Source organism: Berghia stephanieae, chromosome 13 (genome assembly GCF_034508935.2).
Source record: "Berghia stephanieae isolate SIO BIC M18660-M18661 chromosome 13, UCSD_Bste_1.3, whole genome shotgun sequence".
NCBI classification, from domain to species: Eukaryota; Metazoa; Mollusca; class Gastropoda; order Nudibranchia; family Aeolidiidae; genus Berghia; species Berghia stephanieae.
Window position 1 is genome coordinate 40534748 of NC_088372.1, and position 25000 is coordinate 40559747.

General features: G+C 38.1%; 1 protein-coding gene across 1 annotated transcript in view; it reads right to left on the bottom strand.

Moving 5' to 3' along the window:
* Positions 1-25000, bottom strand: part of LOC144958705 (uncharacterized) — a 34003-nt gene that overhangs the window by 6853 nt on the left and 2150 nt on the right. The window contains exons 2-5 of the mRNA XM_078890852.1: positions 19787-19964; positions 9532-9662; positions 8460-8564; positions 5068-5299 (exon numbers count right to left, since the gene is read on the bottom strand). Of these exons, the coding sequence (XP_078746978.1) occupies positions 5068-5299; positions 8460-8564; positions 9532-9662; positions 19787-19923 (605 nt within the window). The 5' untranslated portion in view covers positions 19924-19964. The remainder of the gene's footprint in view (positions 1-5067; positions 5300-8459; positions 8565-9531; positions 9663-19786; positions 19965-25000) is intronic.

A 25000-nucleotide genomic window follows, 5' to 3' on the forward strand; every position in this document is an offset into this window, starting at 1 on the left:
AAACATCGTAAACATCATCTCAGTTTTGTGTAATCGTACTGTTTATTTGACAGGTAGAAGAATATGTGAGCATTTTACTTAAGTGTGTACCAACGATAATAATAACTTGAGTAAAATACTGACATGTTCCACCAATCAATAACACTGGTAGCAGTAGCAGCACACAAGACTGAGTTAAACTTAAACGTGTATAGATAGATAGAATAAAGTTGACGTCACTCAGGTAACCAGACTATAAACGTTCAATGTTACACATAGTTTTGTGTGTTGGTCCGTTATATTATTTCCGGCTGGCGGATGTTGTGAGCTTTTCGGATAAACACATAGCATCAATTAACGTTACATATAGATAGAATGCGCTTGGCCAAGGAGTTCACAACATTGCCATCCGGAAGTATAACGGACCAACACACAAACTCTGTGTAACCATGAACTTTTATAGTCTGCTTAATACAGTTTAGTGAGAACAACTCACAAACGCGGATGGCAAAAACAATAACAAAGGCATGAGTGACGTCATCTGCATACTATCTATAGATTCAAGGGATAGTATTTCATGTGGCTGACGGATGTGTGAGTATTTTAACTAAACGCATAGCATTATTTGAAATATGTGCGAACTACTCACCCACCTGGTCTCTACACAGAAAACGTAAACGATTTTGATATGATGGAGAAAATCGTGTGATAACTAGTCACCCATTTGGCGATATGAAAACAACAACAACGATCAGAGAGGGGTCGAATTCATTCATGTTCCTGTTTATAAACAACTAACCATGTTGATCCGAGCACGGGTGAAGGTGTGTCACAAATTCCATGTTTTGATTGGTCAATAATCCACTGGTTAATTGTGTTATTAACGTGTTGAAACAGACGTGTAGCTCGTAGTGTGTTCATAACCCAATTGATGATGGGCTCATTGTTGGAATCAATGACCCAAAACATTGTCCATTACAGCAATGTTAAAATAGGCCCATAATTGCGTTTGGATGTCAGACCTGCATATGTGTACACGTCAGTTGAACCCCTATGTTGTGTGCTATTTTTGTGTTGATATCACGTACCAGTCGCTGGTGATCGTGTATTCTTGTGGACAGCTCCCGGCATTATTTATTTCTACCATTGTCTACTAATAGATGTCGCTGATTTCTACCATTGACACTGAGACTGTGGAATATTCTGGTCGTGTATTCTTGTGACGGGATGGAAAGCTACCGGCATTATTTATTTCTACCATTGTCTACTAATAGATGTCGCTGATTTCTATCATTGACACTGAGACTGTGGAATATTCTGGTCGTGTATTCTTGTGACGGGATGGACAGCTACCGGCATTATTTATTTCTACCATTGTCTACTAATAGATGTCGCTGATTTCTATCATTGACACTGAGACTGTGGAATATTCTGGTCGTGTATTCTTGTGACGGGATGGACAGCTACCGGCATTATTTATTTCTACCATTGTCTACTAATAGATGTCGCTGATTTCTATCATTGACACTGAGACTGTGGAATATTCTGGTCGTGTATTCTTGTGACGGGATGGACAGCTACCGGCATTATTTATTTCTACCATTGTCTACTAATAGATGTCGCTGATTTCTACCATTGACACTGAGACTGTGGAATATTCTGGTCGTGTATTCTTGTGACGGGATGGAAAGCTACCGGCATTATTTATTTCTACCATTGTCTACTAATAGATGTCGCTGATTTCTACCATTGACACTGAGACTGTGGAATATTCTGGTCGTGTATTCTTGTGGACAGCTACCGGCATTATTTATTTCTACCATTGTCTACTAATAGATGTCGCTGATTTCTACCATTGACACTGAGACTGTGGAATATTCTGGTCAAGTACCCAGAAATGAATGGATTGGGAGCTTTTCCACACGGTACTCAAGATAAGTTCTCTTAATGTTATTATTATTATTATTATTATTATTATTATTATTATTATTATTATTATTATTATTGTTGTTGTTGTTGTTGTTGTTGTTGTTGTTGTTGTTGTTGTTATTGTTGTTGTTATATTATTATTATTATATATTATTATCATTATTATCATTATTATTATTATTATTATTATTATTATTATTATTATTATTATTATTTATTATTATTATTTTTATCATTATCATTATCATTATTATTATTATTATTATTATTATTATTATTATTATTATTATTATTATTATTATTATTATTATCACCATTATTTTGAACCTAGAGATAATATTACATAAAACAATAGAAACAGTCTTAACTAATAATATTGATCGGGTATTGCTACCAATAAATATTACTATTTATGATAAGTTTCATTTTATAACTGGTGTGATTTTTCTAATTTCAAAAACAATTTGCTGAGTCAGTTGTCGTTTCTGGGTGGGGATCCTGACCTCCCATAGCGGGCAGGGAGGTACACACTGTCTTCTATCCCCTTATATCTGTTTTCCAACATGCTTTCTGTCTTTGTCTTGGAATGAGATTACTTAGTTTTTTTCCTGGTCTTGGTCGGAGTCCTGGCTGGGAGGGAAACAGTCAAATGCATAGTTATTGTTTTGGGAGATGATATTTTTTTCCTTGTAAATCATCTCTCTGTTATGTATTATTATATTTGTTATTTTGAATGTATAATGTAAGCATTTGAGTGTATTCCTCTTTGTTGGATTTTGTTCTTGTGTCCGGATGAGACTTATAGGTGATCTCAAACTAAGTACATTGGTGATATGCTCTTGGAATCTACATCTAATCCCTATTTGTTCCTTGTTCCCCTATGTCTTACTTTCTCTTGGATGCTTCAATTGTAATTCTAGAACTTTTTACTATCCCATTTTCTTCCCTTTTACTGGCGCTGATATACCCTAAATGTGTTGCAAGCGCCGTAAAACCCTTAAAAACAAACAAATAAAACAGTTGTCGTTTACAACTCCGGCCGACGCCATTATTACTGACTGTGTTTCCCATCAGTTTCGACTTGCAAGTGATTGCAAACATTATGGATCATCAGGTTATAGTATCTTTAGTTTGGATTGGGGGGGGGGGGGGGGGGGGGGGGGGGGGGGTTGAGGGTTCCCCGTGAAATTTTAAAAAAAAAGGGGGGGGGGGGCGGTGTTCGGGATCTCCCCTCGATAATTCCAAACAAACAACAACAACAAAAAATAAATTTAAATCCCCTCTTTAGGCATGCTGTGATACTACGGAAGTCCTTCCATATTTTCTTGCAGACAACCGTGCCAAATATTTCTCTGTCTTCAGTCTGGGTTTTAAGTGTTATATGTTATTGACTGAAGATGGATTTTGAGTCCGAAACGTTCCGTGTTTGGTATTTTGTCCTTCTTTTAAAGTTGCTATTTTATTCTTTCCTTTTTCTGGAAGACATTCCATACACAGGCCCCATTTCAATGACTATTCGTAAATATTATAGTGAGATAAAATTAAAGTTTTATTTACACAAAGAACTAAACTGGCCTGGTACGATTGATATATATTTTTAAAGTCTGAGAGAATTTAGTGAGATGAAATCACCCAACTGAAGACAGAAACCTGCAAAAACCCGTACCAAATTTCAACCGTATTACAGTACATTTATAAACACTATGAGCGAGAGGATGTTTACCTCCTTGACACGACCTGACATGGATACGCATCGTCTGCTATTGAAACCCGAAGATTTCCACTTCAGAAGTGTCGCGTTTCTTTATATATCGCTGTCTACGGTAAAAGTTACGTTTGGTTGTAAAATTATTCCGTCTTTCATTCAGTCTTGTTCAAGAAAACAAGTTGCCGACTGATTCATGTAATACCGACGTGTACTTATTTTCAGGTCTGATAACCGATTTCCTTATGGGCTCATTGTTGTAATGGAAATCTCACAAAAATGACGCTAAATATTGACCATTACAACTATGTTAAACTAGGCCCATGAGTGTCATACCTGGATACATGTACATCGTATAATACTAATGTTCAAAATGCTTGCTCTGAAAAATCAGAAGAAAATGTGATTTTGGGTTGGGTTTTTTTTTTGTGTGTGTGTTTTTAAAAATATGTATTTATTTATTTATTTATTTTGTTTTGTTTTCTCTCTCTCTCTCTCTCTCTCTCTCTCTCTCTCTCTCTCTCTCCACCCCCCTCATGTTCTCTTTAGTTGAATAGTATTGATGAATACCGACTAGTTGCCGACTACTTACTATAATATTCAACCGGGATTCGGTACCTGAGATGTCCTGGAAATCGATGCTCTTTTGTCGTTCCACAACCCGTGCACACTCGTTGACGTGTAAATCTTCACAACCTTCTGATGGATTTCAATGATAATTATTAGCTCGAACACTAGAATTGTAAGTGATATTAAGCCAATCCTCTTCAACAGTCGTAACGTCACTTCCTTCCTTATGACGCATGGTAACTTAGTAACACTGGCTCTAAACTATCGGAACAATGGCGGACGCACGTATGAAATATTTCTCCGGCGAGCATAAAAGCGTATCCAGAGGGGAAAAACATAAATTTGATCATGTTTTGACTTTTACACATTCTGATCACAAGGCATATGAAAAGTTCTAGCCAGCACGAAGATGGCCGCCGTTGCCGGGCTGCGTGACATCAGACTACTGAATCCAATATTTTTCATTGGTTACAGTATCATACTTTGGGATTTTTCTTCTTTACGGTATATTTTTTTTTAAAGCGAGGGGTCTGGCGGGTTTCCGCGGGTTTCGTAAAAACAAAAACAAAAACAAAAAAAATACCCATGACTTACCCTTTAAAGAGCAGGGCAAATTCCACACTTACCCTTTAAAGAGCAGGGCAAATTCCACACTTACCTTTAAAAGAGCAGGGCAAATTCCACACTTACCCTTTAAAGAGCAGGGCAAATTCCACACTTACCCTTTAAAGAGCAGGGCAAATTCCACACTTGCCCCCTTTAAAGAGCAGGGCAAATTCCACACTTACCCTTTAAAGAACAGGGCAAATTCCACACTTACCCTTTAAAGAGCAGGCCAAATTCCATTCTTACCCTTTAAAGAGCAGGGCAAATTCCACACTTACCCTTTAAAGAGCAGGGCAAATTCCACAGCCTTGTTACAGAACTGAGTAGTGACCAGTGTTGTCTTCCTCACGCCTTTGACCACGGCCTGGGCCAGCACGGCGTTACAAAGCACGGTGGCCTTCATGCCGGGTTTCGGGGATTTCCGGACCACGGGGAAAACGCTGCCAAACTTGCCACACTCCTCCGTCACCGCCAAGGAATGGAGAATCCGAGGTCCCAGCGATGGGCAGACTGGAAATAAACCATAAAACGATGTTAGGGTTGGGTGAGGTGCAATCTTGATTCACCCGAGCCATCTCCTAACGATAAACACGACAGAAATGTTTATATTAAACTACAATCTCTTCATCATCAATAGCGTTGAATGTGCGACTATGTGGTCTAGTGGTATGAAACTCGCCTTCGGATCGGAAGGTCCTGGGTCCGAGCATCGCTCGACGCATAGATGCGTCCTTGAAAAAAGACTCTTTATAATTGAGCTTTATATAGCGCAATATCCACTAAATATGCTCAAAGCGCTTTACAAGGGTCCCTGGTCAACAGCAACATTTAACATGTAGGACGGGACATGCTGCCCGTTAGGCGATATTATAATTTTTCGGACAAAGACACCGCTGTTAACGGCCAGGTACGCATTTTACACCTGAGTACGATGAGAGAATGTGAGTAAAGAGCCTTTTCCAAGGACTCAACTATGCGGCGAGCGCGAGGCTCGAACCCTCAGGGGGTCAGAAAAACAAACAAACTCGACTGCACATGGGATCGATCTCGGTCCCTTTGCTTGAGAAGCGAGTGCTCTACCAACTGAGCTAACGGGACGTCACAATACAAGTCTTAGTACCAGTATGTAAAGGTAACGAATGCTACAGTCCATGACAACAACTTCAAATCAAGCCCATCATGTTCGATGTTCAGACATGCTAATATATGCACGTCGTTCCCAGTGATTTGATGACATTGTAAACACCTCCCCCCCCCCCCCCCCCCCACCCTTTTTTTTTCATGACACGTCTAGCGGTTATTTCCCCAAATGACCTTGACATCTATGTTTACATTTTTGAAAAAGGTCACTCCGTATAAAATTATACTTCTGATAAAATCTTCTTTCTTTCTTCTTTCTTTTCTATCTGTTTCATTTTCGTTGGTTTGATCGCCCTGCCTAACTGCTATACAAGTGTATCAAAAGAATTGCAATAGAAAATCTATTACCAAACTATTTATTCTAATTTCTTGTTGAACCAATCCTCTCACCATAACAACTAAACAACTTCACGTACTCAAAGAAAATCCCCCCATCAAAACCACTAAAACACCAACCTGTAAACTCAAACATCTTCGCTTCGAGTTGACATCTGTCACCCCACACCTCACAGATCCCTCTCTAATCTGCGTGTGTGTGTGTGTGTATGTGTGTGTGTGTGCCCCACGCCTCACAGTCCCCTCTCTAGTGTGTGTGTGTGTGTGTGTGTGTGTGTGTGTGTGCCCCACACAACCTAAGCATGTGTGATTACAACAGATTTAGACACATTCAAACGAAAACGATCCAAATACTTCAGCCCAAAAACCAACGTCTGCTGTCGTACAAAACACTTTATTCACATTCTTGCTAGAAATCTTCTTCTACCTGAAAGATATAGTATGTGTTTTGCTAAGAAGCTCACAACATTGCCATCCGGAAATATAACGGACCAGCGCACAAAACTGCGTGTAACCTTGGTCGTTTATAGTCTGGTTAATACCGTTTAGTGAAAATTACTCAGAAACAATAACAAAGACCCGAATGACGTCATCTTCATACTATCTATACCGATAGGTCAACATGACCCGCAACTTGTCTACAAATCCCAAGTTTGAGACCGACAAGTTTGACATAAAATCGATCAAGTTTGAAGCTATTTATTTCATCAGTTTGCACTTATTTGCAGGTCTGATAACCCAATTCCTTATGGGCTCATTGTTGTAATGGAAATCTAAATAAATCACGCCAAATATTGTCCACTACAACAATGTTAAACTAGGCCCATAGTGAGATCGGATGTCAGACCTGCATATATATATACGCGTCGGATTTTCTTAATTAGTCGTTCTATTCATTGACTGGATAGAGATTTAAAACAATAAAATGGCCAAAGTGAGATTTGCCGTCAACGTACCTCATCTACATGAATGACGATAACAGAACATTGGGTTGGATGTCCCAATCGGTCAGTTGGTAGAGCACTCGCTTCACAAACAAAAGGACGGAGATCGATCCCGAGCCGATTGTCACAGTAAAGGTTGTTCACAATTATCTTATTAAATTTTATTTTATTAAGAACTGAATTCATCTCACTCCAGTTATATTTCGGTAGGCTTAGATAAACTTTACCTTCTTATATTAGATCGTCTTTCCTTTTATAGCCTTCCCTCGAATTAATTTCTAATTAGTGAATACTTTTCGTTCTACATTCTGTCACGTAGCCATTTATTATAAAAGCTGATAGGTCTAACATTCGACACTCACTTTCTCTCCACAATCTATGCCGGACGGCCAGTCGTTCTATTCCTTCTATATACTGTAAGATTTTTATCTTTTGGGACTTTGTAGATATTATATCTACACCATTAAGACGCCGGAGCTTTTAACTTTGATTGTATAATCTTCAAGGATCAAACCCGAGCCCGCTGTCAAAGGACTACACAATAACCTCTTACCAATTGCCTGGAAGTGGAATTTTACGAGTCCGATCCTGTTATCAGAGGAATAGATCATCCAAGCCCATCAACTGCCTGGAAACGTAAACTTACGAACCTGACATATCATAAGTTACGTAAAATATTCATATCTCTATTTGTAACTGCCACGATCACTGTTTATCTCTTTTAATTAAATTTCATCATTATTTTTATTTCATTGTAAACAAATCGTTAATTGTTTTTCATTTATAGTAACTAGTAAATTCTGGGGCCTCATTCTACATATATCTTTATGCATAGTCGAGTAGCTCTTTACTCACTTGAGACCATGACACCGATATATTTTGTGACCTCCGCTCGACGGTGGCACTGGTAATGAAGACGTTGATGATAATGACGATGACGATGACAGTAATGATGACGGTGGCACTGGTAATGAAGATGTTGATGACGATGGCGATGACGATGACGATGACAGTAATGATGACGGTGGCACTGGTAATGAAGATGACGATGACGATGACGATGACAGTAATGATGACGGTGGCACTGGTAATGAAGATATTGATATTAGGTCACCGTAGCCACATGTGGCTGTAGCTGTGTTGATGATGGGGGTGATGATGATGATGATGATGATGATGATGATGATGATGATGATGATGATGATGATGATGATGATGATGATGATGTGAGTCTATATGACGTTACTTACATAATTTACCAGGTGGTGGTTTGGTGGGGGTGGTGGGAGTGGTGACCATAGAGCCACAGGTCGTGGTGGCTCCACACTTACAGCCACTTAACAACTGTTTTGTCTCTGAAACATGAAAAAACAAAAAACAATAGGAAAAACAATTTGTTAGCGCCCTATGGTCTATGGTTTATGGAGGATGAAGTGGCCGAGTGGTTAAGGCATTGCACTGTGATCCGGAAGGTCCCGGGTTCGAGCCCCGTTTCAGACACTTTCGTTTTTTTCCTTGGGCAAGATTATTAACCCCTATATTTGCTCACTTGGACAACATTAGAGATTCCTGTTGACATCAGACATCTTGTTTGATGAGTTATTTATATTCCTTCGTGGAATGCCTAGGGACGATATCTTATGATGTCGTGGCGGAAGGGAATAATTTAAAAACAATTTTTTTAATGGTTTATGAATGACGTCAAAATATATCTTGGTTTCGTGAGCGTTAAAAGACAGTAGACATTGTTTGTTATCATTTAGATAGAACGTTGTAAATGGGCATTTGGAACAATGGACCCCCCCCCCCCGATAATCTATATTTAGTAACAACACCTTGCCAGATTCTCTTTTGTGTTTTGTGGTTGCCACAATTTTAGCATTTGAATGAGCTAAACGTGTCTTTGTGAAGAATATATATATATATCCTCTTGTACTGATCATGTAGACAGTTGTGTGTATTCCCCTTAGTATGCTTGTGACTGGATGAACTTTTTGGTAATCTCAAACTAAGACCACTGATTGTGTATTCTTGGAATCTACATCTGTTCCCTATTTCAACCAATTTATCTTTGTCTTACATTTTCATCGGTGCTTTGACCATAATTCTAGACTTTATTGACCTTTCTATTTCTTCTTTTTAACTGGCGCTGATATGACCTTAAAGTATTGCAAGCGCCGTACAATCCTTAAGATCAAGCAAACATGAAAACCACTATGATATATCACCGTTTTGAAGCCACGGGTTACAAATGTGCTAAAAGCTCTTAACAAAGGAACAAAGCTCATGACAAATGAGAAAACGATATTTCCAAAGTCTTACCATAATTATACTCTGTTTCCTCACAGCAGTCATTTCGTGAAGATGCCACATAGCAACAGTTGATATTGTCACGTGGTGTGTAGTTGTTGGTCATCGAGGTGGACGCCGCCAGGGAGTTGTAGTAAAAGTTACTGAACAGTGACACAGGGAAATATCAAAACAAACATTGTCAGAGTTTTCATGAAAATTAATTCTACGTAATCCTTACTTATTATTGTCTACTGGGGAAAATTTGCTTTAAGGGGAAAATTTGCTCCAAGGAGTAATATTGCTTTAATGGTTAACTTTGCTTTAATAGGTAACTTAGTTTCAAGTGGAAACTTTGCTTCAATGGGTAACTTTGCTTCAATGTGGAAATCTTTGTTTCAATGGGAAACTTTTCTTTAATGGGAAACTTTGCTTCAATGGGTAACTTTGCTTCAATGGGAAACTTTTCTTTAATGGGAAACTTTGCTTCAATGGGAAACTTTGCTTCAATGGGTAACTTTGCTTTAAGGGGAAACTTTGCTTCAATGGGTAACTTTGCTTCAATGGGAAACTTTGCTTCAATAGGTAACTTTGCTTCAATGGGTAACTTTGCTTCAATGGGAAACTTTGCTTTAATGGGAAACTTTTCTTTAATGGGAAACGTTGCTTCAATGGGTAACTTTGCTTAGATGGGTAACTTTGCTTCAATGGGAAACTTTGCTTCAATGGGAAACTTTGCTTCAATGGGTAACTTTGCTTCAATGGGAAACTTTTCTTTAATGGGAAACTTTCCTTCAATGGGAAACTTTGCTTCAATAGGTAACTTTGCATTAAGGGGAAACTTTGCTTCAATGGGTAACTTTGCTTCAATGGGAAACTTTTCTTTAATGGGAAACTTTGCTTCAATGGGAAACTTTGCTTCAATGGGAAACTTTGCTTCAATGGGAAACTTTGCTTCAATGGGTAACTTTGCTTCAATGGGTAACTTTGCTTCAATGGGAAACCTTTCTTCAATGGGTAACTTTGCTTTAAGGGGAAACTTTGCTTCAATGGGTAACTTTGCTTCAATGGGAAACTGCTTCAATGGGTAACTTTGCTTCAATTGGTAACTTTGCTTCAATGGGAAACTTTGCTTTAATGGGAAACTTTCTTTAATGGGAAACTTTGATTCAATGGGTAACTTTGCTTCAATGAAAAACTTTGCTTCAATGAGTAACTTTGCTTTAAGGGGAAACTTTGCTTCAATGGGTAACTTTGCTTCAATAGGTAACTTTGCTTTAAGGGGAAACTTTGCTTCAATGGGAAACTTTTCTTTAATGGGAAACTTTGCTTCAATTGGTAACTTTGCTTCAATGGGAAACTTTGCTTCAATGGGTAACTTTGCTTCAATGGGAAACTTTGCTTCATGGGAAACTTTGCTTTAATGGGAAACTTTGCTTCAATGGGAAACTTTGCTTCAATGGGAAACTTTGCTTTAAGGGGAAACTTTGCTTCAATGGGTAACTTTGCTTCAATGGGAAACTTTGCTTCAATGGGAACTTTGCTTCAATGGGTAACTTTGCTTCAATGGGAAACTTTGCTTCAATGGGAAACTTTTCTTTAAGGGGAAACTTTGCTTCAATGGGTAACTTTGCTTCAATGGGAAACTTTGCTAATGGGAAACTTTGCTTCAATGGTAACTTTGCTTCAATGGGAAACTTTGCTTCAATGGGAACATTGCTTAATGGGAAACTTTTCTTTAATGGGAAACTTTGCTTCAATGGGAACTTTGCTTCAATGGGAACTTTCTTTTAATGGGAAACTTTGCTTCAATGGGAACTTTGCTTCAATGGGAAACTTTCTTAATGGGAAACTTTGCTTCAATGGGAAACTTGCTTCAATGGGTAAACTTTGCTTTAAGGGGAAACTTTGCTTCAATGGGTAACTTTGCTTCAATGGAAACTTTGCTTCAATGGGAAAACTTTGCTTCAATGGGTAACTTTGCTTCCATGGGAAACTTTGCTTTAATGGGAAACTTTTCTTAATGGGAAACGTTGCTTTCAATGGGTAACTTTCTTCAATGGGAAACTTTTCTTTAATGGAAACTTTCTTTAAGGGAACTTTGCTTCAATGGGTAACTTTGCTTCAAACGGAACTTGCTTCAATGGGAAACTTTCTTTAAGGGGAAACTTTGCTTCAATGGGTAACTTTGCTTCAATGGATAACTTTGCTTCAATGGGAAACTTTTCTTTAATGGGAAACTTTGCTTCAATGGGAAACTTTGCTTCAATGGGAAACTTTGCTTCAATGGGAACTTAGCTTCAATGGGAAACTTCTTTAATGGAACTTCCTCAATGGGAAACTTTGCTTCAATAGGTAACTTTGCTTTAAGGGTAACTTTGCTTCAATGGGTAACTTTGCTTCAATGGGAAACTTTGCTTCAATGGGCAACTTTGCTTCAATGGGAAACTTTGCTTTAATGGGAACTTTGCTTCAATGGGAAACTTTGCTTCAATGGGTAACTTTGCTTCAATGGGTAACTTTGCTTCAATGGGAAACTTCTCTTAATGGGAAACTTTGCTTTAAGGGAAACTTTGCTTCAATGGGTAACTTTGCATTCAATGGGAAACTTTGCTTCAATGGGTAACTTTGCTTCAATTGGTAAACTTTGCTTCAATGGGTAACTTTGCTTCAATGGGAAACTTTGCTTTAAGGGAAACTTTGCTTCAATGGGTAACTTTGCTTCAATGGGAAATTTGCTCAATAGTACTTGCTTCAATGGAACTTGCTTCATGGAAACTTTGCTTTAATGGGAAACTTTTCTTTAATGGGAAACGTTTGCTTCAATGGGTAACTTTGCTTAGATGGGTAACTTGCTTCATGGAACTTTGCTTCAATGGGAAACTTTGCTTCAATGGGTAACTTTGCTTCAATGGGAAACTTTTTTTATGGGAAACTTCTTCAAGGGGAAACTTTGCTTCAATAGGTAATTGCATTAAGGGAAACTTTGCTTCAATGGGTAACTTTGCTTAATGGGAAACTTTTCTTTAATGGGAAACTTTGCTTCAATGGGTAACTTTGCTTCAATGGGAACTTTGCTTCAATGGGAAACTTTGCTTCAATGGGTAACTTTGTTTCAATGGGTAACTTTGCTTCAATGGGAAACTTTTCTTTAATGGGAAACTTTGCTTCAATGGGAAACTTTGCTTCAATGGGTAACTTTGCTTTAAGGGGAAACTTTGCTTCAATGGGTAACTTTGCTTCAATGGAATTTGCTTCATAGGTAACTTTGCTTCAATGGGTAACTTTGCTTCAATGGGAAACTTTGCTTTAATGGGAAACTTTGCTTAATGGGAAACGTTTGCTTCAATGGGTAACTTTGCTTAGATGGGTAACTTTGCTTCAATGGGAAACTTTGCTTCAATGGGAAACTTTGCTCAAGGGTAACTTTGCTTCAATGGGAAACTTTTGCTTTAATGGGAAACTTTCTTCAATGGGAAACTTGCTTCAATAGGTAACTTGCATTAAGGAACTTTGCTTCAATGGTAACTTTGCTTCAATGGGAAACTTTGCTTCAATGGGTAACTTTGCTTTAAGGGGAAACTTTGCTTCAATCGGTAACTTTGCTTCAATGGGAAACTTTGCTTCAATGGGTAACTTTGCTTCAATGGGTAACTTTGCTTCAATGGGAAACTTTGCTTCAATTGGTAACTTTGCTTCAATGGGTAACTTTGCTTCAATGGGAAACTTTTCTTTAATGGGAAACTTTTCTTTAATGGGAAACTTTGCTTCAATGGGTAACTTTGCTTCAATGGGTAACTTTGCTTCAATGGGAAGCTTTTCTTTAATGGGTAACTTTGCTTCAATGGGAAACTTTGCTTCAATGGGTAACTTTGCTTCAATGGGAAACTTTTCTTTAATGGGAAACTTTGCTTCAATGGGAAACTTTGCTTCAATGGGTAACTTTGCTTCAAGGCGTAACTTTGCTTCAAACGGAAACTTTGCTTCAATGGGTAACATTGCTTCAATTGGTAACTTTGTTTCAAATGGAAACTTTGCTTCAAATGGAAACTTTGCTTCAAACGGTAACATTGCTTCAATGGGTAACTTTGTTTCAAATGGAAACTTTGCTTCAAATGGAAACTTTGCTTAAAACGGTAACTTTGCTTCAGTGGGTAACTTTGTTTCAAATGGAAACTTTGCTTCAAATGGAAACTTTGCTTCAATGGGTAACTTTGCTTTAAGGGGTAACTTTGCTTCAATGGGTAACTTTGCTTCAATGGGAAACTTTGCTTCAATAGGTAACTTTGCTTCAATGGGTAACTTTGCTTCAATGGGAAACTTTGCTTTAATGGGAAACTTTTCTTTAATGGGAAACTTTTCTTCAATGGGAAACTTTGCTTCAATGGGTAACTTTTCTTTAATGGGAAACTTTGCTTCAATGGGAAACTTTGCTTCAATGGGTAACTTTGCTTCAATGGGTAACTTTTCTTTAATGGGAAACTTTGCTTCAATGGGAAACTTTGCTTCAATAGGTAATTTTGCTTTAAGGGGAAACTTTGCTTCAATGGGTAACTTTGCTTCAATGGGTAACTTTGCTTCAATGGGAAACTTTGCTACAATGGGTAACTTTGCTTCAATTGGTAACTTTGCTTCAATGGGAAACTTTGCTTCAATGGGAAACTTTGCTTTAATGGGAAACTTTTCTTTAATGGGAAACTTTGCTTCAATGGGTAACTTTGCTTCAATGGGAAACCTTTCTTCAATGGGTAACTTTGCTTTAAGGGGAAACGTTGCTTCAATGGGTAACTTTGCTTCAATGGGTAACTTTGCTTCAATGGGTAACTTTGCTTCAATGGGTAACTTTGCTTCAATGGGTAACTTTGCTTCAATGGGTAACTTTGCTTTAAGGGGAAACGTTGCTTTAAGGGGAAACGTTGCTTCAATGGGTAACTTTGCTTCAATGGGTAACTTTGCTTCGATGGGTAACTTTGCTTAGATGGGTAACTTTGCTTCAATGGGAAACTTTGCTTCAATGGGAAACTTTGCTTCAATGGGTAACTTTGCTTCAATGGGAAACTTTTCTTTAATGGGAAACTTTCCTTCAATGGGAAATTTTGCTTCAATAGGTAACTTTGCATTAAGGGGAAACTTTGCTTCAATGGGTAACTTTGCTTCAATGGGAAACTTTTCTTTAATGGGAAACTTTGCTTCAATGGGAAACTTTGCTTCAATGGGAAACTTTGCTTCAATGGGAAACTTTGCTTCAATGGGTAACTTTGCTTCAATGGGTAACTTTGCTTCAATGGGAAACCTTTCTTCAATGGGTAACTTTGCTTTAAGGGGAAACTTTGCTTCAATGGGTAACTTTGCTTCAATGGGAAACTGCTTCAATGGGTAACTTTGCTTCAATTGGTAACTTTGCTTCAATGGGAAACTTTGCTTTAATGGGAAACTTTTCTTTAATGGGAAACTTTGATTCAATGGGTAACTTTGCTTCAATGAAAAACTTTGCTTCAATGAGTAACTTTGCTTTAAGGGGAAACTTTGCTTCAATGGGTAACTTTGCTTCAATAGGTAACTTTGCTTTAAGGGGAAACTTTGCTTCAATGGGAAACTTTTCTTTAATGGGAAACTTTGCTTCAATTGGTAACTTTGCTTCAATGGGTAACTTTGCTTCAATGGGAAGCTTTTCTTTAATGGGAAACTTTGCTTCAATTGGTAACTTTGCTTCAATGGGAAACTTTGCTTCAATGGGTAACTTTGCTTCAATGGGAAACTTTGCTTCAATGGGTAACTTTGCTTTAAGGGGAAACTTTGCTTCAATGGGTAACTTTGCTTCAATGGGAAGCTTTTCTTTAATGGGTAACTTTGCTTCAATGGGAAACTTTGCTTCAATGGGTAACTTTGCTTCAATGGGAAACTTTTCTTTAATGGGAAACTTTGCTTCAATGGGAAACTTTGCTTCAATGGGTAACTTTGCTTCAAGGCGTAACTTTGCTTCAAACGGAAAACTTTGCTTCAATGGGTAACATTGCTTCAATTAGTAACTTTGTTTCAAATGGAAACTTTGCTTCAAATGGAAACTTTGCTTCAAACGGTAACATTGCTTCAATGGGTAACTTTGTTTCAAATGGAAACTTTGCTTCAAATGGAAACTTTGCTTAAAACGGTAACTTTGCTTCAGTGGGTAACTTTGTTTCAAATGGAAACTTTGCTTCAAATGGAAACTTTGCTTCAATGGGTAACTTTGCTTCAATGGGAAACTTTGCTTCAATAGGTAACTTTGCTTCAATGGGTAACTTTGCTTCAATGGGAAACTTTGCTTTAATGGGAAACTTTTCTTTAATGGGAAACTTTGCTTTAAGGGGAAACTTTGCTTCAATGGGTAACTTTGCTTCAATGGGAAACTTTTCTTTAATGGGAAACTTTGCTTCAATGGGAAACTTTGCTTCAATGGGTAACTTTGCTTCAATGGGAAACTTTTCTTTAATGGGAAACTTTGCTTCAATGGGAAACTTTGCTTCAATAGGTAATTTTGCTTTAAGGGGAAACTTTGCTTCAATGGGTAACTTTGCTTCAATGGGAAACTTTGCTACAATGGGTAACTTTGCTTCAATTGGTAACTTTGCTTCAATGGGAAACTTTGCTTCAATGGGAAACTTTGCTTTAATGGGAAACTTTTCTTTAATGGGAAACTTTGCTTCAATGGGAAACTTTGCTTCAATGGGACACTTTTCTTTAATGGGAAACTTTGCTTCAATGGGTAACTTTGCTTCAATGGGAAACTTTTCTTTAATGGGAAACTTTGCTTCAATGGGAAACTTTGCTTCAATGGGTAACTTTGCTTTAAGGGGAAACTTTGCTTCAATGGGTAACTTTGCTTCAATGGGAAACTTTGCTTCAATGGGTAACTTTGCTTCAATGGGTAACTTTGCTTCCATGGGAAACTTTGCTTTAATGGGAAACTTTTCTTTAATGGGAAACGTTGCTTCAATGGGTAACTTTTCTTCAATGGGAAACTTTTCTTTAATGGGAAACTTTTCTTTAAGGGGAAACTTTGCTTCAATGGGTAACTTTGCTTCAAACGGTAACATTGCTTCAATGGGAAACTTTTCTTTAAGGGGAAACTTTGCTTCAATGGGTAACTTTGCTTCAATGGGTAACTTTGCTTCAATGGGAAACTTTTCTTTAATGGGAAACTTTGCTTCAATGGGAAACTTTGCTTCAATGGGAAACTTTGCTTCAATGGGTAACTTAGCTTCAATGGGAAACTTTTCTTTAATGGGAAACTTTCCTTCAATGGGAAACTTTGCTTCAATAGGTAACTTTGCTTTAAGGGGAAACTTTGCTTCAATGGGTAACTTTGCTTCAATGGGAAACTTTGCTTCAATGGGCAACTTTGCTTCAATGGGAAACTTTGCTTCAATGGGAAACTTTGCTTCAATGGGAAACTTTGCTTCAATGGGTAACTTTGCTTCAATGGGTAACTTTGCTTCAATGGGAAACCTTTCTTCAATGGGTAACTTTGCTTTAAGGGGAAACTTTGCTTCAATGGGTAACTTTGCTTCAATGGGAAACTTTGCTTCAATGGGTAACTTTGCTTCAATTGGTAACTTTGCTTCAATGGGTAACTTTGCTTCAATGGGAAACTTTGCTTTAAGGGGAAACTTTGCTTCAATGGGTAACTTTGCTTCAATGGGAAACTTTGCTTCAATAGGTAACTTTGCTTCAATGGGTAACTTTGCTTCAATGGGAAACTTTGCTTTAATGGGAAACTTTTCTTTAATGGGAAACGTTGCTTCAATGGGTAACTTTGCTTAGATGGGTAACTTTGCTTCAATGGGAAGCTTTGCTTTAATGGGAAACTTTGCTTCAATTGGTAACTTTGCTTCAATGGGAAACTTTGCTTCAATGGGTAACTTTGCTTCAATGGGAAACTTTGCTTCAATGGGTAACTTTGCTTTAAGGGGAAACTTTGCTTCAATGGGTAACTTTGCTTCAATGGGAAACTTTGCTTCAATGGGTAACTTTGCTTCAATGGGTAACTTTGCTTCAATGGGAAGCTTTTCTTTAATGGGTAACTTTGCTTCAATGGGAAACTTTGCTTCAATGGGTAACTTTGCTTCAATGGGAAACTTTTCTTTAATGGGAACTTTGCTTCAATGGGAAACTTTGCTTCAATGGGTAACTTTGCTTCAAGGCGTAAACTTTGCTTCAAACGGAAACTTTGCTTCAATGGGTAACATTTGCTTCAATTAGTAACTTTGTTTCAAATGGAAACTTTGCTTCAAATGGAAACTTTGCTTCAAACGGTAACATTGCTTCAATGGGTAACTTGTTTTCAAATGGAAACTTTGCTTCAAATGGAAACTTTGCTTAAACGGTAACTTTGCTTCAGTGGGTAACTTTGTTTCAAATGGAAACTTTGCTTCAAATGGAAACTTTGCTTCAATGGGTAACTTGCTTTAAGGGGAAACTTTGCTTCAATGGGTAACTTTGCTTCAATGGGAAACTTTGCTTCAATGGGTAACTTTGCTTCAATGGGTAACTTTGCTTCAATGGGAAACTTTTCTTTAATGGGAAACTTTTCTTTAATGGGAAACTTTGCTTCAATGGGTAACTTTGCTTCAATGGGTAACTTTTCTTCAATGGGAAGCTTTTCTTTAATGGGTAACTTTGCTTCAATGGGTAACTTTGCTTCAATGGATAACTTTGCTTCAATGGGAAACTTTTCTTTAATGGGAAACTTTGCTTCAATGGGAAACTTTGCTTCAAGGCGTAACTTTGCTTCAAACGGAAACTTTGCTTCAAGGCGTAACTTTGCTTCAAACGGAAACTTTGCTTCAATGGGTAACATTGCTTCAATTGGTAACTTTGTTTCAAATGGAAACTTTGCTTCAAATGGAAACTTTGCTTCAAACGGTAACATTGCTTCAATGGGTAACTTTGTTTCAAATGGAAACTTTGCTTCAAATGGAAACTTTGCTTAAAACGGTAACTTTGCTTCAGTGGGTAACTTTGTTTCAAATGGAAACTTTGCTTCAAATGGAAACTTTGCTTCAAATAGTAACTTTGCTTCAAGGAGTAATTTTTCCTCAGTGAATTTCGAGCATTTAAAATAATCTCAGAATTGTTACAGTTATCGTACCAGTGAAAATGCTTCAATTTTTATCAAAGGAAAAATGTCCACAAAGCAAAATAATCTCTTAGTGGGTCCAGAATTTATCGCGCAAAGTTTCCCCTTTAGGCAAAGTTATCCCAGTTGACGGCAGGTACTTTGGCCTTTTACTACTATAGGGAAGGGGGGGGGCATAGGCCATCAAAGAAAAGCCTCCCCACTTTTTTGATCCTGTGCCATCACTTCCATGTAGGGTGAGACAGCAATTTCTGCGGACAGAGACAATGGTGTACTCATTTTACACCTGAGTCTTTTGAGAGAATACGAGTAAAGGTCCTTTTCCAAGGACTCAACTATGCGCCGCAAATTGAGATAGGGCGAGGTGACTTGCCAAAGGCTACAAGGCGTAGAGGGTATTCGAACTCGGTACGTTTCGGATACGAGACAAAGACCGAACCGCTGAACCAGGCTACCCCATTACCCAGACATAATACTGTTTAGCGATGGTGGGTCACAACGACATTTGTTAAAGAGACGGACCCATCCAGTCAATTGTAATACAACTTTTTATTCAACGCGTTCAAAGCAATTATTCAACGATGACGTATTTACTAAGAAATGACAGGGTTTTCCATTGGGAGGGGTGGAATAATATACGTTTCTTACACTCTTTCTTTTTGGAATTCCGGTGTGTTCCCAACCAGTGCATAGACTTCAAAAACATTCAAATAATAAATCTACTTCTCTTAAACGACTCTAATTTTTAGTTAAATTGTATAATCTGACGTATAAATTATTACTGTAGATATATTACCATTACGAGTTACTTTTTAGGGAGAGGGGTGGAGTAATAATCTTTAATCCACCCCTCTCCCTATTAATAGTAACGCGTAATGATATCGTGTTTACAATAATAATTTGTGACGTCAGATTATATACATCGTTAAATTTAACTAAAAATCAGATTCTTTAAAAAGTAATGTTATTTGAATGCTTTTGGGGATGTCTTTTATTCCAAGATGACGACACTGGAATAGATTGAGGGGTAGAATAAATGATTTCTTACACTCTTGCGTTTTGGAATTCGAACTTTGTTCCCACGCGTACTCACAAGCTCGTGCAGTGGTTGGGAACACGCCCGGAATTCCAAAAAAATCAAGCGAGTAAGAATCGTGTATTATTACTTACTTAACTCTGCAAGGAATAGCTTGGTAATATCTGTAGTCTCTGTGTGTGTAGTCGTAGTAAATCCCTGTCTGACTTTTGACCATCTGGATGAATAGAGTGTGCTGGACAAGGGAGATAAGCCAGTAAACTGTTTCCATGTTTGAAGCCGTCACAGAAATCGGTGGAACTGGACAATAATCTAAAAATATAAATTAGGTCTTTTAAACTTTGCCGTGACATAGAAATAGTAAATGCCTAAACCAGGAATACGTGATTTCGAACCATCATAAATTATCTGTGCAAGTACAAAACAAAATATCAAAACACATTTTCTTGTTTATGTATATTACTTGTAAGAATGCAAGCAAGAAAAAAGCATCACATTGGAAAAAAGAATAGATATGACATGAGAAATAACAGTTTAAATATTTATTTTGCGATTTCGTTATGTTAGGTCGAATCTGTCAATAGGGTTTTAATAGCAGACGATGCGTAGTTATGTCAGGTCGTGTCAAGTCGGTAAACATCCGCTCTCTCTCTCATAATGTTTGTAGTATGTAATACAATTGGAATTTGGCACGGGCTTTCGTGGTCAGATGTGATTTCCTCTCACTTAATGTATTTTATTTGAACACATGCCATCAATACACAAATGCCATGTTTATCGACTTGACATTGAACACATGCCATCAATACACAAATGCCATGTTTATCGACTTGACATTGAACACATGCCATCAATACACAAATGCCATGTTTATCGACTTGACATTGAACACATGCCATCAATACACAAATGCCATGTTTATCGACTTGACATTGAACACATGCCATCAATACACAAATGCCATGTTTATCGACTTGACATTGAACACATGCCATCAATACACAAATACCATGTTTATCGACTTGACATTGAACACATGCCATCAATACACAAATACCATGTTTACCGACTTGACATTGAACACATGCCATCAATATACAAATGCCATGTTTACCGACTTGACATTTAACACATGTCATCAATACACAAATGCCATGTTTACCGACTTTACATTGAACACATGGCATCAATACACAAATGCCATGTTTACCGACTTGATATTGAACACATGCCATCAATACACAAATGCCATGTTTACCGACATAACATTTAACACATGCCATCAATACACAAATGCCCTGTTTACCGACTTGACATTTAACACATGCCATCAATACACAAATGCCATGTTTATCGACTTGACATTGAACACATGCCATCAATACACAAATGCCATGTTTACCGACTTGACATTTAACACATGCCATCAATATACAAATGCCATGTTTACCGACTTGACAATGAACACATGCCATCAATACACAAATGCCATGTTTACCGACTTGACAATGAACACATGCCATCAATACACAAATGCCATGTTTACCTACTTGACAATGAACACATGCCATCAATATACAAATGCCATGTTTACCGACTTGACATTGAACACATGCCATCAATATACAAATGCCATGTTTACCGACTTGACATTGAACACATGCCATCAATACACAAATGCCATGTTTACCGACTTGACAATGAACACATGCCATCAATACACAAATGCCATGTTTACCGACTTGACAATGAACACATACACATCAATATACAAATGCCATGTTTACCGACTTGACATTGAACACCCGCATACGAAAGGATCTCCTTTGTTTCATGTCTCCATCTTTTCATTTTAGTCTCCTGTTTTTCTAAGCGTGAACAAAACTCACAAAATCAAACAATTCATAAAAACAAAAATCCATAACACTGAAGAACCACTGAGTTCCTTGTGGAAATGTCTTTGTCATTATTCTGTGTCCACTAATCAAGGGAGTGAATTTAGTAGAAAACGCATTGACTCAACACTCAGGCTGATTGATGGTTGTTTGAAAAAGTAAGAATTCCTCTGAAGTATTGAAGGGGGTACATCTGTGACGTGCTTGAGTGACTTGGCATACGCATGGGTGACAGGAATATTATTGGATCTGGCGTCTTTCCAAATCCATTAGGTCGCTTTTTTATCGTTCAGAGATACTTAATAGATACTTAATAAGAATAGATGGTTTTTAGATAGCGCCTTATCCCGTATATCAACAAGCTCAAAGCGTTTTAACAGTTTCATCGTTCAGAGATACTTAATAATAGATGGTTTTTGAAAAGCGCCTTACCCCGTATATCAACAAGCTCAAATCGCTTTAACAGTAACGTGACTACTTTCACTCAAACATACAACCACTCAAACATGCAATTTGCAATTGCACTATTTCCTTATACTGTTGATTCACGCTCTACATTTTAAGAATTGCTGGCCTAGCGATAAATATCATTTCAATCTAAATATCGTTTAGTTTTGGTCTGTTCAGTTCCATCCAAGTTTTTAATTTAACAAGCAAGATCGGAAACGTTCAATTAAAAGATGGAAATGGTCGTGGATTGCTGACTTAAAGGTTTGAAAACCGGTCTGTAGTTTATGAAATCGTTTTGGTCTAAAGAGGGTTTCTTTACAAGTGGGGTAATTAGAGCTGTCTTAAAATAAGAGGGGACGATACCAGTTTGCAGAGAATGACTAATTATTCCAGTTATTGATGGAATAAGCTCGTCAATGCAAGAATTTAAAAGCGATGTTGGAAGGGGATTTAGCTCACTAGATATATTTGGGGCCTTCATAATGAGATTCTTTACTCATTTTTCTGAGACTAGTTGAAAAGCATTTAAAGATTCACCATCGAAAGACTGTTTATCTGTATAAAAATTGTCCGAGTCTTTTTGAATTGTGTTAATTTTCTGAGTAAAAAGATTTACTTGGAGATACTTAGAGTTTTTTGTCGTGTATTTATGACATAAAGATAAACCCACTTGTCATGGTTGCCTCATGGGATAAAATCATGAATATCTGAATCTGAATCTGAATGTCACTCCAGGTCGCAGAGATTACAAAAATTAAAAACAAATAATGCCCTTCCGCCACGACATCATAAGATCCCGTCGCCTAGGTATTCCATGAAGGAATAAAGATAATTCATAAAACAGGATGTCTGATGTCAACAGGAATCACCCGTGTTGTCACAGTGGGCAAATTGGGTTTTTTTTTATCTTACCCAACGAAAAAAAACGAAAGTGCCTGAAGCCGGGCTCGAGTCTGGGACCTTCCGGGTCACAATACAATGCCTTAAACACTCGGCCACTTTGCTCCCTCCAAGTCGCATAGATGAGTCTTTGGAAAAGGCTCTTTACTCCCATTCTCTCACCACATTCAGGTGTAAAATGAGTACCTGGCCTTTGCAGCCGCCGTTGTCTCTGTCAGAAAACAATTCTAATATTATTTCAATGTTTATCAAATCTGACCCACCCGACATAATACCGTTGTGAGGCGACGGGGCACTGAAGACTAATACTATGAGATTATAGTAAAAAAAAAAGTTATCTATGCCAGTAGCTTGGGGGTCCCGATAGCTCAGTTGGTAGAGCACTCACTTCACACGCAAAGGGAACGAGATCGAACCCGGGTGCAGTCGAGATATTTTCCTGACCTCCCTGTCCAGCCAGCAGTGAATGGATTGCTGGGTCTGTTAGATTTGGCGGAAAGTACTTTGCGAAAGACTAGCGTCCTATCCAATTGTCCGTTTCACGCCATAGAAACCGGGATAAACTCCGGCTCCATGGGCCTAATGGCTCTGATAGAATTACTTCAAAGTAGTCAGGTGTGGGTAGATAATCAAACACGGAACTACAACAACAATATCATTTCATCACCACGGCAAATCTCATATAAGGTGCCTACAGAGTCACGGCAAATCTCAACATGATTGCCAATTTGGCTCCGGAGTCAAATTTCGTCAAATTCCCAAAGACAAATAAGATGTAGATCCAATTTCCACCGACAGTTTGGCGTTTGAAGTCAGCAGACTGTCGGGCCATGGGATGTACGCATGGCCTACTATAGTTACGTCATGGATGTACTTGATTTGAAGTCAGCAGACTGTCGGGCCATGGGATGTACTCATGGCCTACTATAGTTACGTCATGGATGTACTTGATTTGAAGTCAGCGGACTGTCGGGCCATGGGATGTACTCATGGCCTAATGTAGTTACGTCATGGATGTACTTGATTTGAAGTCAGCAGACTGTCGGGCCATGGGATGTGCTCATGGCCCACTATAGTTACGTCATGGATGTACTTGGATTTGAAGTCGTCAACTGCCGCACTTCAGACAAACGCAGATCTGGGCCTATGTGGTCTACTGGTATGGCACTCGCTTTCGGATCGGAAGGTCCTGGGTTCGAGTCTCCTCGGCGCATAGTTGAGTCCGTGGAAAAGGCTCTTCACTCACATTCTCCCACCTTACTTAGGAGTAAAATGAGTACCTGGTCGTTAACAATATTGTTTCTGTCGTGCAAAAATAATGTTGTAATATCGCCTAACAGGCGTCATGTCTCGGCCTAAATGTTAAGACTTTGAGTACGTTTAATGGACATTGCGCTGTATAAAAGCTCAATTTTAATCTATTTTTCAAAATTTTGCAGTATTTGAAGGACAATTTTTCTGACCAAATTTTAAGTCACGGTATCTCACCGTGACAGCGTGGGTGATTCTTGTTGACATCAGATGTTTGTTTGCTACGTGTTTGGCCAAAATACTCATAACATCTGCCAGCCGGATATAATGTACCAACACACAAAACTATGTTTCACCTGATTGATAGAAATTAGCTAGAGATACTCATAAAAGTGGCTGAATAAAAACAATAACAAAGACGTCAATTGGGTGACGTCAATTTCGTTCCTTCTATAGTTTGTTATCAATTCAATTTTTCGAATCTAAAACACCACGACGTATTCCAGTCTTGATCGGGGGGGGGGGGGGGACTCAAATTCTGTTCTTTTTCGAAACTGCTATAGATGCTATGCGTTTAGGTAAAATGCTCACAATATCAGGCAGCCGGATATACGTTACCAGCACACAACAATATTACGTGTAAACTTTAGCGTTTCTAGTCTGATTGATATAGATAGAATGAAGTTGACGTCACTCGGGTCTTTGTTATTGTATTTTGCCATCCATGTTTATGAGCAATTCTCACTCAACTGCATTAACCAGACTATTAACGTTCAAGGTTACACATAGCTTTGTGTGTTAGTCCGTTGTATTTCCGGATGGCAATGTTGTGAGTTTCCTAGCCAAGCGCAC